Source organism: Cebidichthys violaceus, unplaced genomic scaffold (genome assembly GCF_023349555.1).
Source record: "Cebidichthys violaceus isolate CVI_PGR_0920_01 unplaced genomic scaffold, fCebVio1.0.p SCAF_11, whole genome shotgun sequence".
Lineage (NCBI taxonomy): Eukaryota > Metazoa > Chordata > Actinopteri > Perciformes > Stichaeidae > Cebidichthys > Cebidichthys violaceus.
This window is the reverse complement of record NW_027176274.1, coordinates 11,464,998-11,483,325: the sequence shown is the minus strand read 5'-3', so window position 1 is coordinate 11,483,325 and position 18,328 is coordinate 11,464,998. Positions and strand designations below refer to the sequence as shown.

General features: G+C 40.9%; 2 protein-coding genes across 6 annotated transcripts in view; one reads left to right on the top strand and one right to left on the bottom strand.

The window, feature by feature from the left end:
* uggt2 (UDP-glucose glycoprotein glucosyltransferase 2) overlaps nucleotides 1–8,684 on the bottom strand; it is a 32,269-nt gene extending 23,585 nt beyond the window's left edge. For all 5 annotated transcript variants that reach the window (XM_068704795.1, XM_068704796.1, XM_068704797.1 and 2 more), the window contains exons 1-15: nucleotides 8,609–8,684; nucleotides 8,096–8,247; nucleotides 7,121–7,203; nucleotides 6,880–7,010; nucleotides 5,929–6,041; nucleotides 5,575–5,752; nucleotides 3,823–3,919; nucleotides 3,672–3,738; nucleotides 3,420–3,520; nucleotides 3,070–3,169; nucleotides 2,588–2,648; nucleotides 2,245–2,336; nucleotides 1,918–2,068; nucleotides 533–652; nucleotides 86–171 (exon numbers count right to left, since the gene is read on the bottom strand). In XM_068704795.1, the coding sequence (XP_068560896.1) occupies nucleotides 86–171; nucleotides 533–652; nucleotides 1,918–2,068; nucleotides 2,245–2,336; nucleotides 2,588–2,648; nucleotides 3,070–3,169; nucleotides 3,420–3,520; nucleotides 3,672–3,738; nucleotides 3,823–3,919; nucleotides 5,575–5,752; nucleotides 5,929–6,041; nucleotides 6,880–7,010; nucleotides 7,121–7,203; nucleotides 8,096–8,220 (1,505 nt within the window). In that variant the 5' untranslated portion in view covers nucleotides 8,221–8,247; nucleotides 8,609–8,684. The remainder of the gene's footprint in view (nucleotides 1–85; nucleotides 172–532; nucleotides 653–1,917; nucleotides 2,069–2,244; nucleotides 2,337–2,587; nucleotides 2,649–3,069; nucleotides 3,170–3,419; nucleotides 3,521–3,671; nucleotides 3,739–3,822; nucleotides 3,920–5,574; nucleotides 5,753–5,928; nucleotides 6,042–6,879; nucleotides 7,011–7,120; nucleotides 7,204–8,095; nucleotides 8,248–8,608) is intronic.
* Nucleotides 8,685–10,638: 1,954 nt separating this feature from the next.
* Nucleotides 10,639–18,328, top strand: part of hs6st3b (heparan sulfate 6-O-sulfotransferase 3b) — a 59,319-nt gene continuing 51,629 nt past the window's right edge. The window contains exon 1 of the mRNA XM_068704794.1: nucleotides 10,639–11,542. Within this exon, the coding sequence (XP_068560895.1) occupies nucleotides 10,998–11,542 (545 nt within the window). The 5' untranslated portion in view covers nucleotides 10,639–10,997. The remainder of the gene's footprint in view (nucleotides 11,543–18,328) is intronic.

Sequence of the window (18,328 nt, the reverse complement as noted above, 5' to 3'; positions counted from 1 at the left end):
GCTGAAATGACAATCACTAACTGGTTAAGAGGCTAAATGCCATGCAAATGGGTGTGGGGGTTATTTTAGTGATAACAGCACCAACCTCAGGGGGATCTTGTGCTTGTAGAAAAGCTCTGCTAGTTTCACCAGCTCAACACTTTCTTCCCGTACTGGATCTAGAAACAGCACCTATCAACGAAAAACATCATCATCAAATCTGAATCATAATACTATTGGAAAAACTCATTCATCATGGATGGATCGGCGTTTAGCAGATACAACAATGCACCCAGTCCCAGACAGTTATGATAATTAGAGGAAATGTTAAGTATTAAAATATACTCAGTATTCTCTTCTGTGATTGTGTATCTGACTGTAGTACCTGAAATGATTACAAACACCCTGCAATTTGACAAAAAAAGTATTTTATCTAGACTCGCGGAGAAGAGTCAGGAGCATCCAACGAGTTTCACATTTCTACTACAATTTCTCAAATCCATTCCCTTTATCATCGCTGCCCTGCAGCATTTCTGGCCTTCAGGAGACTCACCAGGTTGAAGAGATTGCGTCGGATCTGCCGAATGACTCCAGGAAACGTGGCTCTGAGGAGCTCCTGTACACCCGTTGGCCAGCTGCGGTACACTAGGTCATTCTCTACGTCATTTATCCACTGGAAAGCAAAAAAAACCAATGATATTCACGAGTTAAGTACAAGCAACAGAAGAGCAACCCTGGAAACGGTAGAGATTAATTACCTCACTCAAGGACATTAGAACGGTGGTTTCTATATTTTGACTACATTTCTTATGACATGGGACCTATCAAAGAATTCCGAATACTGACTTTGCTTTATCTGAGGGGTTTGTTTACATTCATAACGTCATTGATAACTGTTTGAAAAAGGGCAGGCACTTAAAAAAATATACTTGGCAGGTGACTGGGTGAACCGTCTGTCAATCAAACTCCTGTCGAAACATGTCAGTAGAAGAGGGAAAACGTCTTTTCCTCGGAGAACAGCCTTGTGTTGTGCTCTGGCTTACCGGATACAAATGCAATACTTCAAGCCTGACAAGATAGATTATCGTGTGACATGTGATCCCACGAGAATCGTGGGATCACATGTCAAGCCGCTGTACGAGGTAATACTGGTATCAAAGATAAAGATACCATACTGTTTTACACTATGCATCTGGAACCTCCACTTCATCTTTTTTTTAGAGTGTCCTGTTATTTGTCAAGAGTAACAATACATTGAACAATGTTACATTAGTTACAAGAATAATCTCTTTCCTGCTAACTGCTTTACAACTGAACTATTTATTCACAAGGCGTAAAATGTTTTTAACGTCACCTACCTGCTCAATAAACAGGTAATCACATACATTGAAATGAAGCTGTTACAAGGCATGTAAGCGAACAGTTCTGTGGACAGAAATATGCTGGATCTGATGTGAACATTTAACATATACATATGTTATAAAGCTCTAACACCCACCATCAGTGAGCCTTTGGAAATGGCTTTTTATGATAAATGACCATAATCATAGTTGCAAAATGATCCATCATTGCTGGCCAATCTGGCACTAACAGTGGTCTTACTGTACAAGCCTCCCCACATGTTCTCAGTAACTAGAAAGGGGAGATGCAAGCTGAAATGACAGACCTCTTGCTTGAATGTGGAAAGGGTTAAATTCTTTATTTCTTTAGCATTTTTTTATAGTACCTAGAATATTATAATGGCCACAGGGGCGCAAATGAAAAGTGTTTCATTTGAGAGCTTTTCTTGGCTGAGTCCCAATTAATACCTGAAGTTTCTGGCAGGCAGTTGCAATAGCCTGATGACGGATACACTTAGTTCACACCCTGGTACACAAAGAAGAAAAAAAAAACACCTGCATCTGGGCCAGAAGAATAATGCTTTTGGACAGGACTCACCATTATAGCTGGATGTCTGATATCTAAGGCATAGCTGTCATCCACAGCGTTCACAGGTAACCTCAGCAGCTTGCCTTGATGTTCTCCTTTAATGCCGAGGTTATGAAGCCCTTCTAAGACCCTGGCCTCTCCTCTGAGGATGTCTAAAATGCTGTAAATATAAAATCAAAAAGGTTAGTGTTTTATACATATTAGCTGTGTGCCAGTCGCTTTGCGGAGCAATAAACTCTGATCCTGTTGCAACAGGATTACTGAGCCAAAGCGTAGGTCTGCGGCGTCCTGGGGAGAGCACGGGCTGACCACTGCACCCTCCTGCTGGGCTCCTACCTGAACGGGTTGTGAATGTCCAGATCAATGTGCAGTCCGTTGATGAAGAGCTCTCCGTCTCCGGGGTGTACACCGATGGACTCACTGAGACGCTGAAAGAACAATCTCAAAGATTTTACTCAGATGCCAAAACCCTTTAATGTTGGTTCTTTTGACGAGAAACGACGTGCGCACCGAGACAAAAGCAGGAAGTTAAATGAATAAAGTGTGTGCAAAGACAAGGAGAAAATAAAATGTAACTTTTGATGCTGTTATGGAATTTATTCCAGATACAGATTAGAAACCGATTGTCTGAAAAACAAAACTGCAACGACGTGTGGAAAGGCTGCTTATTATACCACACCTTTTGGTTCTCCTCAATTTCTTTTCTCATTTCCGGCTTTACGGCCACTCTTGTCAGTGATCTGTGGGAACAGTAAAACATGTACAGTCACCATCAGCTTTTACCACATCCCAAGCCGGCAGTAAAATGCCAGTTTTAATCTCCAAAAACATACGGGCTCTCAGGTTGGTACGTCAGCTCCACATAAACACCTGACTCTTACTCAGCATTTTTTGGTGTTATTACAAGTTGTCTGAGACAAAATAAGCAGACATCAAAAAGCTGATTAGATCTCTGTATCAAAAGCTGTATTTAGTGGATGATGCTAAAAGAAATGGGTTTATAAAACACATATTTCACTCGCACTTTAACAACAGCATTTGTTGTGCCTGGATTCACATGTTGTAACACACAGAGGGACTCCTTAAAATATGGATTTTTGGAACGGTACCAAATGTGTTAGCCAGTCAGCCAGAAGGAGAAAATAAGACAAATTGTCTGACCTGGCTTTGCTCGGAAAGTTCTGACTGAGGTCTCGCATGAGCTTCAAAGCATCAAACTTTGGCACCGACATGATTCTGGCAGCTGCCTGGAAACTAAGATCTGTGGAGATCAAATAATGAAATCATCAGCATCTCTATCTACGAATGCACATGCTGTTTAGACAAATGGAATTCATGCAAAGCAATCAAATGAGATTACATTCAATATGCTGATAAACTTAGTAAGTGTAAATGAAAGCATCTCCAGCCACAAATGGTATAATATGCACTAACTCAACAGCTAAAACAAGTAAATTCCTCACTGCAGTAATTATCATGATCATTGAACAACTGAAATAGAGAACCGATACCTTGCATTTCCCACACTTTGAGAGGGACCATGTCATTTGTACTCTCGAGGAGATGTTTGCGAAGCTCGACCAGTTGCTCCTGGAGTTCAGGGTGAGATTTCCTTGAAAAGGAGGGAATTGGAAAAGAAGAAGATATAAATACAATCAAGGATTTCATTTCATCTCTGTATAAAGTCACACAAAGCACAGGATGACCAGCAGCCAAAACAGAACATACGGTAGAAAATGACACGTTACATTTACGCCACTTACTTTAATTTTCCAAAAACAAACCCTTGGACTTCATCGTTATTGTCTTCCTCAGCGTTTGCACCTGAATCTACAAAAGCACAAGATTTGTGTTTTATTGTCTCGGTCACAGCGAAGTCCAGCACACAAAATGTTTGAGAAGTCACAAACTGACCTTTTACTTTGGTGTCATCCACAGCTTTGTATTCTGTGCTTTTGATCGCCAGCTCAACACCATACCCAGATAAAAGCATCTTTTGAGGCTTCGGATCCTGCAAGCGGTGGGAGGCAGAGTGACGGCTTTAATGTTAAAAAGGTGCAGAGTTTTGTTTACATGTACATTTCTTTCAAAGGTGCTGTGATAATAATCATCATCAACACTGCAGATCCGATCCATGGGAAATGCTTTATGCCTAAATCTACGTACAATTTAGAGCCAAAATGAGGTGGACGCCCATTCTAATTAGTGGGTTTAGCTAGTAAATAAAACCAAGCACACAGAAATGGTGATCTCCATTCACAAACACAGTGAAGAGACTTTCAGCGTGGTTCTGTGATAGGATGCCATCTTTCCAATAAGTTAATCAGATGTCTGGTCTGCTAGATATTGCCACAGTACACTGTCAGTTCTGTAATTGTGAAACGGAAACGCCTAGGAGCAGCTTAGCTGCACAGCAGTAGGCTGAATGCCAACTCTCGAAAAATTATCTTTACTTGCAAGTTGCAGCAGTCACTACCAAGTTCCAAAAAGGCCTCAGGAAGCAACGTCAATACGCGATCAGGTTTCTGGTAACTCCAGGATATGGGTCTCCATTGCTGAACGGCGACACACATGCCTAATGTGCAACGCCAAGGGATGGCAGGAGCGGTTTAAAGTACACCGCCATTGGACTTGTTTTTTTTTCCAATTTAGAATTGTTTTAACACTTGACTGACCGGTTTACTACAGTCAGTGGAAGTAATCTATAATCTATAATGTGTTTTAACAGAGGGAACAAGAACCACATGGGCCCCCACAAGCAGCAGCAGATTCTCCGACATTCCACTTTGTCACTTATGTGACCGAGAGTCAAAGCTCTGCCTCCTGCTTTCAGAAGTCTTTCACACCCACACTCTGCTTTTGTAAAAAGCACTTTTTACACAAATCAAAGGAATCTGGATCTTGGTTAGTTTTTGAGTTTTCAGTTGGATTTCGAGGAATCTACTAAAAGGAATAATACGTCACTGATTGTGTCACTGGGCGATACAGGCAAAATGATCAAAATCAATAAATAGGCTAAATAGTCTATGAAATAACCACGTGGTAAAGCCTATTTTTGTATACTCTTGTTTGACTTATATACGTAAAAACACACAGAGTTTCTCATTTTATTAAGAACCTAATTGCAAAATAAACATTTCACAGTTTCAAGCAAAATTATAAAGGAAAACAATTAATAATCATAGGCCCAGCCTATGCGCTTCTGCATGATGTGCCCTCAAAGTAAAGCGTCTAACTGACAGAAATGATGCTGTCTCGTAGTTCGGCCGCTAGTTTTTCAGACATCGCGATATAAGCTATAAAGAAGAACGTTTATATTATATTGACAATATACAGTATATCTTCCCAGTCCCAACTGCAATAGTGCCATCATCTAAAGTAAAGATGAAACAATGTTCTATGGCGCAGAGGATGCTCTGTTAGGCTTTGACTACACAGACAATATTTGTCAATTGGATAGATTGTTTGTTTTGATCTTTACTTGAAAATGATAGAATATCACAATCCTTATCTTTTAAGAGAGTTATTCAGTGTGAAAACCAAAAGATTGAAAAAGACTGACTAGAAAGATACAACCACCACTAGACGACTTTTCACTGAGACGAACAGGAAACCATATTATTTATTAAAAACATTTCATCAGTGGAACATTACTTTGCTACTCACCGCTACAAAATGCCGCAGCACATATACCAGTATGCCCTCTCCGGCCTTCTCCGACAGCACCTTATGGAACGAGGTGAACTTCTTGGTTCCAATCTCGGCATAGAGGATCACGACTGGCACGTCTGTTTTATTGACCCCTGGATACGTGTGGTCATTCTTGTGTAAATACGGTTTTGGCCTGCAAACATTTGAAAATGTTCAAGACAAAAACCTTTCTGTGATGATTACAGGCAAAATGGAGTCAGTAAAGGCGACAATGTTTATAACAAAATAACTGTAGAAACTTTTCACATTGTTCTGCGTTAAGGATTTGAGTTTATCCACAGAGGGGAAGAAGGCGCCATTCTGTGTTACCTGCCTGCAGCTGCCTTCAGGAGCTTCTTGATGTCTTTGGTGCTGCAGCTATGTTGACCATGGATGGAGACGAAGGCGGGACAAGCCTCGGGCGGAGGCTCATCACTGGCTATCTGTTAGAGAACATGGAGGAGTGAAGGAATGTTCTTTGGCCACAACATGACGCCAACAATGCCAGGATCTGGTGAAGACCCCTCACTCTTTAATTAAAGTTTATCACAGATAAATCAATTATACGATTGATATATTCTTAATATTCTACAGCAATCATCACAACAACGTCCACTGTGCAGCACAACACCAAAAGGCCATTATTCATTCAACTTCATCAACCAGTGCATCACTAGATATACTTAGGTGTACTTCAGCATAAACCAAAGTATCGGACATAATTACATTTTGACCAGATGATTGCGTTAGATGACAAGTCAGGGGGAAGATATTGATATTCATTCTGTGGGACCATGACTATCTGAACCAAATTATGTCCCAATCCATCTGGTAGATGTTGAGATACTTCACTGGATAAGTGAAATGTTAGACAGAATATAGACATTTGCATATAAGAAAATGCACAGTTGTGCATGTTGATAAATGCATCTGAGAGCAATACAAAAAGCAGTGCTATCAATTTAGATTTACCAACGCTAACTCTTGCTTGTCACTGGGTTAATTACAGACAATTAACCTTATCCACATTTTAATTCTGTGAGAAACCACAAGGAAATACAACTGCTGTTGTGAGAAAACTAATCCTTGATGTGTAGTATTTAACACAGTAGTTTGAGAATAATTGAAACTGTAAGTAAAGCCTGCAGAGGTTAAGAATAGGATAAACAATGTAACAAGACTCTAACAAGGAATGAACCTGGCTCTCTTGCATACCATAATATTTCCACGCTGCTCTTGAGAAGGTTTTGAAATAATCGTACTTATATGATCACAACATACCTGCTGAGATGCTTGAACAGCTGGCGAGTATGACCGTAGGGCCAGAGCAAATTTGAGCAGATTAACTTGAAGATCCGTAAGAAACTGGCCAGCCTTCTTCAGGATCAGGTTGTAGTACGAGCGCACGGATTCTGTGAGATACATCCACATCAGTAATTATGAGGTTTCTTAGATGAGAAGCTCAAGGTGACAAAGTTTGTAAAATATATTTGTAAATATAAATGGGTTCAGATCAACACACCTCCTTGCTTGTATACAGTGAGCTCTTTCACGGTGTCAACAAACTGCCAGAATTTCTCATTCCCATCTTCTCCAATAAACTCACTACATATGAGTAAAAGAAAAATATTAGTCAGCATTATTCAGTAACCACAGTATGTTACAAACAACAAATTAAAGCTACAGACCGCATGATCATTTTATATTTTCTGTTAAAAATTCTGCCTAGCCTTGGTTTTATCATTTCCGCTGTGAAGTATCACACACCACTACAGGCATGCAGTAGTTTACAATGAAACCATATCAAATATTTTCACACACACACACACACACACACACACACACACACACACACACACACACACACACACACACAGAAGAATAGAATCATGTGTTGTTGACCAAAGGCTCTAGTAACGCCGTAAAAGAGAGCTTCATACACAGTAAGTCATCAACAGTGTTAACAACTAAATTACTTTTGGCTGCTATTTAAGTCCATTGTGTATGAATACTAAAGTTATCCACTAAATATATACTAAAATATATACATCTTCTAAAACCTGCAGTTGGTCCCAGTCACTAGAATAAGAGGTAACTAATAATAAATAGTATGTTTTCTGTATTTCTTCCCAAGGCCCATCCAGGTCAATGAGGTCATGTTATCTGTATTTTAGTGGAAATGTCAATGTTTGAACAACCTAGGAGGGAGTTTACACTCAACCATTAACAAAGTACATGCTGTTGCTGTTTTATAGGTCAACTCCAGAGTTAGACACAATATATTTAGATTAGACTACTTTTAAGATAAGGAAGGATTCCATATCCTGGATTTTAGTCCTGGCAGTGTGTAGAGGGCTTTGAAAAGGCCTCTTGACCTATATGCTAGGAGAGTGAATTCAGGGTAAATATAACAGAGCAATTAGCTAACTAATTAAAATAGTTTGAGGGGTTATAGGGGGCTGTGTGAGTGCAAGATACCGGTGTGAACATCCAGTACCTTGTCTCCAGGAGGAAAGGCGTCATGCTCCACTTTGCTGATAGACTGGCAGTGACGCCTTTGGGTGCTGATATGACATGATGTATGTTCAGCAGCAGCAGTGAGAGCACAATAACGTTCCTCATTACTTCCCGGTGAGACGTAACATGAACCTACAGTGGCAAGAGAGCGAAAAAACACCATCAGTACGTTTCCTTTTGTGCCAGTATAGGTGCCACGTAGCGTTTAGTTACTCCCAAGTCATCTCTTCCAAAAACACCGGTTACACTCGACGCTAAATATCTAAACACTCAGAAACTCAGAGTACACGGTTGCAGAGGATGCTAGCTAACGTTAATACATGTGGAAATCATGTGGAAGTATTTGTTAGCTAGACGTCCACAGGGGTCAGACAGAGCAGACTAAACTTAGCTGTAGCATAAAGTAGTTAAACAGCCTTGTCCTTAATGAAAACGGCACCGTTACACCGGCGTGACTGAACAAACTACGTCCACAAAGAAACATGTAACGTACATTAGAAATACATAACCACTGGTCACTGTGTTGCCAATAATATATCCTTCCCCCCGTTAGTGATGCTGACCACTTCCATACAGAGTAAAGGGCTTCAGGTCGGTATTTTGGGCAGTTAACAACGGGCACAGCTAGCTAGTTGCCGGGGTAGCCGCGTATTGTGGTGGCTCGCGCTGACCGTTATTCGTGTCTGAAACAACTGTGACATAAAAAAAGAATTGTGTCTTATTGTCATTTAAGGAACGATATGATACATTGTTTAGTGTGACGCAATTAGTGACGGTGAGTGTAGAGTATATAAAGAAATTGGTGGTAAAGTTGGAATTCATTCGGGCACAGCGGTAGACAGCTAAAGAGGCAGCCGCTGAAGCTCAAACACTTTGCCACCAAACATTAGAGCATGTTGCAGCTACACTACAGTGTGTGTGTGTGTGTGTGTGTGTGTGTGTGTGTGTGTGTGTGTGTGTGTGTGTGTGTAGCCAGGCAGTTACAGCTGTATGGGATGCTTCCCCCCCATTCTCATATAAATATTAAATTGCAATGTAACTTAAGTTTATGATGGATTAATTTTGAGATGCAGCACATATAACTTGCAAAGTAGTACAACTTAACAAATTACATTATTCTAACATTAGGCTAATGATAATAGTTATTATAGGTTAAACGATTTGTATATGAATCTATCAATAAATCAATCGAATATGTAAGGGGCTGAGCTGCAATTTAGTATCAGGCTTCCATAAAGTTGGTGTATTTGTGAGGGGAAAAGGCCTATATTGATGCACCAGAATGTGAGATAATTTATGTTTTTTATAACTTAAAAATGCTAGATCCTATTCCAAACTGTCCAAATTAATAGCATCTTTCATAGGACCCTCCCTGCCTGGTAAATGCTCACTTCTTTGGATCTCCATGCACCCAGCTTAAAGCACGCTTTTTCAAAGACTGAATTTTCTAAACCCAAGACAAGATGATAACTTCACAGGGTAATTTTGGAAAGCTCCTTCCAAAGACATCATACAACTGTTTAACGGGGATGAGTAGTGCTTCCCATGACCAGTGAACTGATTCTTGTGTGTAAAATAGTTCTTATAGTTAAACTCAACTTTGGTATCACTTTGCAGGATCATTTAAAGAGATCTCCATTTCGTAAATGGAAACGTTGGGCATGTTGGACACTAGTGACATGGTATGACTGACCAATTGATCAAAACTGAACTCATAAAAATAAAAAATAAATCCATACTGCATAATTAAATCTAAGGAGCTGTAGTACAAGAAGAACACATGGGATCTTGAAATAAAAACGATTTAAATATGGATAGATAGATAGATAGATAGATAGATAGATAGATAGATAGATAGATAGATAGATAGATAGATAGATAGAGTTCTCAATTTGCATATGTTAATTGCGCACAAGTCAACCTTCATCTGCAAATGCCTGCATGGCATGCCAGTAAAGTATGCACCAGTATTTTATGGTACTATAGCCATTACTGCTGCAGAGAAAGCAGCTGTTTCACTTTTAATTGGCTCTCATACCAGTGGTCTGTCTTATTAGCAGATATTACACTTTAAATTGGGCTATTTAAAAAGAAAAAAAAGACAGTATCCTAACACTGGCAGCGGTACAGCACAGAGTCATGTCTCTAATCATCAAAGGTCACACTCGGATGAATGCGCTTCAAACAAAAAAAACTAAAAAAAGTTACAGCGAATTTGATATATATGTGGATACATTTCCATGTAGTCTTATTTCAGAGTCTGTGGCTCACACAGTGGCTTTGCACTGTGTGAAATAAGATTATGGGATGGACGGATGGGATGTAGCCCCTTCCACGACTAGAGCATAACGCATATTCTGTCGGCTCGGATGCAGCAGCATCCTCTCAAAAGCATTACAGCACAGTCAGTCAGTCAGACCGCCGAGGATGCTGCCGGAGGATCCAGTCCCGACAGTCCGAGCCGCGGCGCATTTCTGCTGAAGTCAGTCACCGAAATGAACCGTACTGCGCTTTAGACTGGGTTCAGCACGAGGAAAACAACCTAAAAACTCTAATCAAGTGCCTCATTTTGAACTTGATACCGGAGTATATGGGAGTCGCCCGCACGGATGCAGCTCTACGTCGGCTTTAGAAGTTGGACAGCCAGAGATTTGAATGCCATGACTCTGGACTTTGGACAAGAATTGCAGCGCAGTGCAGACGAAACGAAGAGGTGCACTTCCAGTTTACCGGAGGGTGTTATCTGATCAACATGTGGCACGTAAACAATAGGCACCTTTCGTCTTTCTGAGGCATGGACCATTAGGATATTGATCCCCCGAAGAACCCACGGGTGCTACTTATTATTCACGGTAATGGAATGAAGACATTATCTTGATATAATGGATGATAGGTCCAGTAAGCTCATCTTGGTGCCTATTTTAGCTGTCCTTTTTGTTATGATAGGTTACCAGTACATCTGTCCCGCTGGCAGCAATTCGTGCTACTTTAAGGCTGGGGAGAAATTAGGGGGGGTGAGCCTACTTTCCAGCCCGTACCAGGACAGCGATGATTTCTACAGAGATCAAGACCTGGAGGACGACAGCCCCCCGAAGCAACCGTCACAATTCAACTTCACCGAACGAGACCTCGACAGACACGTGGAGTTCAACATCAAAGGGGACGACGTGATAGTGTTTCTGCACATCCAGAAGACCGGAGGAACCACTTTCGGGAGACACTTGGTGAGGAATATTCGCTTGGAGCAGCCGTGCGACTGCAAGCCGGGGCAGAAGAAATGCACATGTCACCGACCGGGGAAAGAGGAGTCCTGGCTCTTCTCCCGGTTCTCTACCGGCTGGAGCTGCGGGCTGCATGCAGACTGGACCGAGCTAACGAACTGTGTACCTGTCATTATGGATAAGAAGGAGGCCCAGAGGAATAAAAGGTATATGTCTGATTTCCCTTGTGTGTGTGTGTGTGTGTGTGTGTGTGTGTGTGTGTGTGTGTGCTTCTTAAGTGAATGCAGGTTTTGCTGAAATAAGCTCTGTGGCTCCCAAACCACCAGGGTCCCAGAGCAATGTAAACAGGCATGCAAGACACATGCACTGGAGCCTCCATGATGAATTTAGAAGTTTAATTTTGTCCATGGTGTTAATTAGCAAAGCCTTCAGTCTCGAACAGTGAAGTGAGCAATGAAAGATGGGATGGTGTTCCCACTGGAGTGATATTTTAGTGAGGAAGTCAGGAACAATATATGCTTATTGTCAAAGGGCAAATAATCACAACCAACTCTCCCAGCATTCAGCTCACTCTGCAGGAGGAGGGTGTGTACGCACAGGTCTGTGAGACATGGGGACAATAGTATGAACTGCTATAACAACATTTACGAGTCTTTTACTTTGCTTGACCTTCAGACGTATACGTCTTTTGTGTTTGTCCTTTGTTATCACGTCTGTTGCTCACATTCTGTTCCTGCCCAGCTGTGCCACTGCTTTAATTGACTGAGACTTTTAAGAAAACCTGCACCATAAGGATACGTTGAAGGGTTAGTGATTTACTTTTTTCATCCCTGTGAATGAGGGTATCCATCTCTGTTGTCCAAAGTTGGGGTGTATCATATTCAAACTCAACCACATCCACCAGAACTGCATTCTGGTGGATGTGGTAGAGCATTCTTGGTCTTAGTGTCTTGTTCGATAATCCCCTTTGAGGTGTTCTTGTTGGATTACAGAACAGGTGCACTACTGTTGTGTCACAACAAGTCTTAACGTTTGATGCCATCTTATTTCAAGACTTAGGTCAAATGATCCCACAATGTTTTGGTGAAGATGCACAGTAGTTATCTGAGAGGAAAAGCAAAGTAGAACCGGTAATTTGATTTGCATTATTTTTCCTGTATTTTCTGTTGTAATTGCAATAGAAGACACATTTGCAAGTGACTGATGCGATAGAGATGCAGATACAGTCACCAAAGGGGGCCGCATCGTAATGACCGGCTCACTGCATGAGCGATGTGTGTGTGTTGTCACACAGCAGAGTGGATGTGTGTATTTTTTCAATGCAGTTTGTGTTTCTGTAGTCAATGATTCTATAAATTCCATCACGATTATTAAAATAGCATGTTAAAAGTTTCTTAGTCAGTCATATATCCTCAAAGATACTTTTTTTTAGAAAACACACTGACCAAATGTCGTGTCACACAAGCATACAACAATTCCATCTTCTGTTTTTGAAAAATACAATCTTACACTGAAGTACACATGATTTATTCCTGCTGTGCCAAGTGTTTCCTTTACTTAGGAAAGTGCTCACTGGATGCGACAGCTCTTCATTTCACAGCTGCAGCATCTACTCTGCACTTACTAGTCCTCCCATCCCTTGTTCTTCAGTGCTCCCATCAGCATCTATTCTGAGATAATTCTGCCGCGACCAAGACTGTTGGCAGACACACTACGTTAGACCCCTTCACTACCGAGCCACTGCACACGGCACACTTATAAGTGGGATGACTAACAAGTTTTATGCAAATTTCATCTTTATAATAATTAGTGTGTGAGCAAATTGTTAATTGAAGTCTCTTAAATGGCATAAGGTCAAAGTAAAGCAGCACCCCTTGTACAGTAAAATGCGTACTTTGTAATAAATAGTCCACTTGTTCCAAAAATCTAAACTCAACCCTGAGGGTGCAGTGGGAAATACCAATCGTTCATCACTGCCAAATTCAGATGCCATACCTTTGTTTTGCGGCTGAGAGCCTCTCAGATTGAGTGGCTGTCCTGCGGTGGGCCCGGGCATTCACCTTGCCAGCTCTTCAGATAGCAGCAAGGGGGTGGCCGAGGTGAGCGGCGGTGGCGCCGCCTGCGTGGCATTGCATGGCCTTTTCAGGCCCGAGCAGGGCACTCTGCACAGTGAGCCCAGGCGTGCTGCCCAGGAAAGGTCAAGCATGTCAGACCGGATCAGCGTGTGTGTCCTCCGGCGCGGCTCCTCTGGAGTGCGCCGTCAGTCAGGGGAGAAGTGGAGCGGGCGAGCCTGCTTCTCTTTTTTTTTTTGTGGAGAAACATACCTCTAAGTGCTGTCCTCTCAAGTTGCTTTGCGAAGAGCGTCGTGGCATTACCTTGTCTGCTGTATGAAGACGGCTCGTTGAGCAGGTTGTTTTCCTCTCAGGCACTTTCAGAGGCCTGCGCCGAGGAGAGCGGCGAGAATTATTCCTGATTGTCACGCGTTCCTTGCCTAACTGTTTTGTCTGGAGTTACTCAGGTAGATATATACAATGTGACACTGGGTCACGAAACATGGAGCTGATTCTCAAACTGTACTTGCATGAAGCACGGACTGAGTTTATTGTGTCTTCAGAATTGCTTTACATTTGTAGTAAACGGTTGTCGTCAGTATCAGATATTTCATGTTGCTTTCCATCAAAATTCAAATTCAGTTTCTAACTTCAATATTATTTTCCATCCTGGTGCAGTCAGAATGTCTTTCATTGAGATTAAAAAATGATAACAACAACACAGCTTTATTGTTACGGCTACAGGTCTGGGGGGGAAGGAAATGTGATTATCAAACATACAGCCTGCAGTCCCTACAGTGAAGCACACATACACCTTGAATACAGCAGCAGTGTTCGACTGACTGCTCTCTGTACAATATGTGTACTATTATTTTACTTTAATCAGTTTAATCACAGAATGTTTGCTTATGAGCAAATACCAGCAAAACTTATTTTAAAGTTCCCTTGCAGATGACATAATATTGAATATTGAATACGTCGCATTGTTATTCATACATTAGCTCAACACTCTCTGAGAGCCCAGAGTGTGAGCTTGCTTTGTTTTTAAATTAAAATCAGGAGAAGGCAAACAATTTACCACTGATTCTGAGTTTCTCATTTATTACACATTCTTTAGCTTTCATTCTTCACGGCTCCCTTGAAAATGGGGTTTAACCCAAACCCTACCCATGTGTTTAACATACAGGATACCGACCGGGGTCCTACTGTAAGAAACAGCCATCATAGTCAAATGTATCTCATTCATCTTCATCTCATTATTAGTTATGTATTTAATGTGATCTGAAGAGAAAAAAAACATTACTATGATTTTAGGAAAGTTGCATGATGTGTCTGTCTCCTTCAAAATGACTGACAGAGAGTCCCCCACCCCCCTGATAGTCTTTTTATTTTTAATACCGTTTATTTTTGCATGGCAAACATGTTTTCTATCTACTCTATTTTATCTGTTAAAACTCAATAGGCTGCAATGGGTGCTTTTGACTGGGGTCACTCACGACCCCAAAACATTTGCATTTCAACGTATTATTTAGCTCATAAGTCATTAGGAACAAAGTGATTGACAAAGTCATGAAAATTGGAATGAAAGAATAAAGCACCTGTAAGATATGAACAAACACCTCTGGGGTCTACAGGGACCCCAGTTGGTAGGATGAGGGTTAATAGCAAATGAAAGCCTATATTTCATAGGTGGTTGATGTGCATTAAAACATGGAACTGGATGTTTTGTTGCTATATTAAATGTATAGAATTAATCAGGGTCATCCGTCGCTTGCATTGTTGCTGATGTTGACAACGTCAGCATCTCTAACGGTATGTGTTTATTAAGGCTGGACAATACCAGAGTTATTGGCTTTGTTTACTTTACAAAATGTTTAATGCAACATATATTGGTGACATTTAATACCTTTGAATTTACTGATTCTTATAAATGTAGCAAAGCAATGTCTCCCTTTGGTTGAAGATCTCTTATGTACTTATGTTCTTATTTGTTTGTGTTCAAGCATGATCCACTCATGAATTTGTATTCACTATAGAAGTACATTTTTGATGTAAGTCTTTTTGAGAAAGAAATTTGGTAAAGAGTTAGGTTATGGGCCAAGGAACAAAAGGGCTAGGTTTTGGTGTGAGTAGGACCACCAAACTAGTTAGGTAGAGAACCAAAATAGTTTTTTCTTTCTGGATTTCTTCATTCTATTCAGTTCCATTCAATGCAACTCTATTTACCTGCAAGCAATTGTACGCAGCAGCCCAGCACCCAGGTCAACAAGTACTCGCATCATAAATAACAATCAAATGCTATCAAACTCTGTGTGAATATCTGGTAAAAAGCACACCTCTACCTAAATAGGCCGCTCCCATTTCCACGTTGCAGAATGCGTGTTTGTGTGAGAGTGCATACATCTAGTATTCTAGTTGCAAACAAGCAAATAATACTTGTTTCTGTGCCCTCAGCTCTATTGTACACATCTTACAACTCGGTGTTGTTAGAAATTCAAGTTGGGTTTGGGAATACTATCAAAATTGACTTTAATACATGAAGTGAGGCAGCCAACACTGAGGTAACAGTTGATGCTTTTTTGTGTCCTCATGGGTTTATTGCCTCACCCACTTGGCAGGTACATGAATTTATGATTTGGATAAAAGCCATAAAAAGTTTGACCGATAAAATGAATATACATTTTCTTTAAAGTCTTTAAAGTGTTAGACAGTATTAACAGCTCCCCACCCCCCCCCCCCACCCCGTTTCATTTCATGTTAGTTGTTCCCCTTTTAAGTGTGGCCTCATGGTAATTTTATGCACATGCTGATGTTGTACTTTTTATCAATTATAAAATCTTCATTAGCAGCTTTCTTGTTGCTTATGCATAATGAATGCTCAGTTCAGAAGTACAAAGAGACCAAAGCCCAAACATGAGAACAGTATGGTCGCTCTTCGATACTCTCCTTTGATGAAGCAAAGAGAGAGAGAGAGAGAGAGAGATGTGCCTATGTAATGACAATGGATGTCCTCTGCTGTGATTCTGGATAATGAAGTTTAGATCACTGTGTCCTCGAGGTTTTTTATGTTATGTGCACTGAAAAGCTGTCTTGGAAGTACTGTAGTAGAACAAAAATTGGCAACTACTTTAATTAGATTTTTAGATGGTTTTTTTGTGTGAATTCTTTGCTTCCTTAATGGTATTACTAATTGAAGGGTGTTTATTTAAACAGTTTTGATATAGCCTCGCTGTACTTGTTCCTTTAACAGTGAGCATATGCTTAATCAGTGTCATTCTTGTGGAAGGTGATGAAAAAGCCCTGTGGGCATTATGAGTTTTTGTGGTTCTGTTCCAGTTTGCTGTATGTTACCGTGATCACCATTAATGGTCACTTTAGCTTAGTTTTGAATAGTACCCAATGAATGGCGGGTAATTGAAAATGATCAAAACTCCTGCCTGCAGCATGTTCTATCCACCAGTCATAAAAAAAGTAACATATTCACATTCCCTTAGATTCTACAACCATCCTGGAGGAGCAGTAATAGTGGTCGCTGCCACTCACAGCTCGGATCATTGCACCATGCATGTTTCATTCTATCTACTACACTTTGTTTTAGTAATTCTTAATTTAGATTACACAAAGGGAGACGTTACATACATAGTCAAATATAAAGTATGACACACTTCATGACAAGACATTGCTCACAAAACTATTTCTTCAAGTGCCGAGGTGTGCATCTCTTTTATTTGATGTCCAATCTTCTTTTTATTTTCAGTTCAGCTACTGAACGCTGCATCACTAGAGATGGCCGACTGCACACATTGTCTTCCATATTTTTGTTACTATCCAATAAAATTCTTGTTGCAACTCCGTCTATCAATGTGTCAAACCTACAGAGAGTTATCATCTGAATCTGCATCTTCCTTCGCCCCTACAAAGCCGTGACGTTCAGCTCATTGTTTAGCTTTTCCGCTTTGGTTCGCTCCAAGCGGCAACCTCCGAGGCTGAAAAACAAAGCCAGCGTGAAAGTGACAAAAAGTGCAGTTCATCGAATGGTCACTTAGAGACTGGTGTCAAAAGCGAGACGATCCCTATAGACCCCCGGTAACATGCCCAACTTTAATTCAATTCATGGAACTTAAACTGTGTAGGTGACGTCACGTAGACGTCGTCCGTGTTTTTACAGTCCGTGGTTCACTCTCACTGCTCTCTAGCGTCGTTCTCGGTGGCAGCAGGCAGCTTTTTTCAGCAAAGATGCTCTAATTAACCCGCTGTACACGACCTGTTCAGCATCAAACACAACAAACAGTGGGAGCATTTTGCAGCTTGAGACCCAGAAGTTTCCCTCAGGAGTAGGTCGACAACAAAAACAGAGCACAAGAGAGTCAATATTGGACTTATAATCATCCGGTGGACACAAACACGACTCCGATCGAATAATAATGTTGCTCCATAGCTGTTGGATTAGTAAATAAAAAACCTTTTGCTAACACTAACGCCATATCAACCCAAAAGGTGACGACATGCCCCAAAGTGGCCAAAAAGATTGGTTATTGCTGTTTTAAGGCATTAAAGTATTACAAGTATTAATAGTTTTTTTTGTGACCATATCTAATGTCTATTGAACAACCACATTTAAAACTTCAATTGAATACAGTAATACCAGTAAATTGCTCATTTTTCTTGCTGCACTTTATGGACTTAGACTTTTCTTCTACAGTATGTATTCTGAAGCCTCTCGCCTAGTGAAAAAGAGAAAGCGCTCAACCTCCATGAGACACAGTGAAGCAGCAGGGTAACGGATGCCCTCCAGACACAGATGAACTCCGAGGAGGAAAGTTGAGCAGATTTACAGTTCTGGTCGTATCTTTAGATATCGGAGGCAAAGTGCTCATCACAATGATAGGGTGTTTATTATGTGTGGAGGTGTGGTTGCCCTGCAGGCCCAGGACTTCCAGG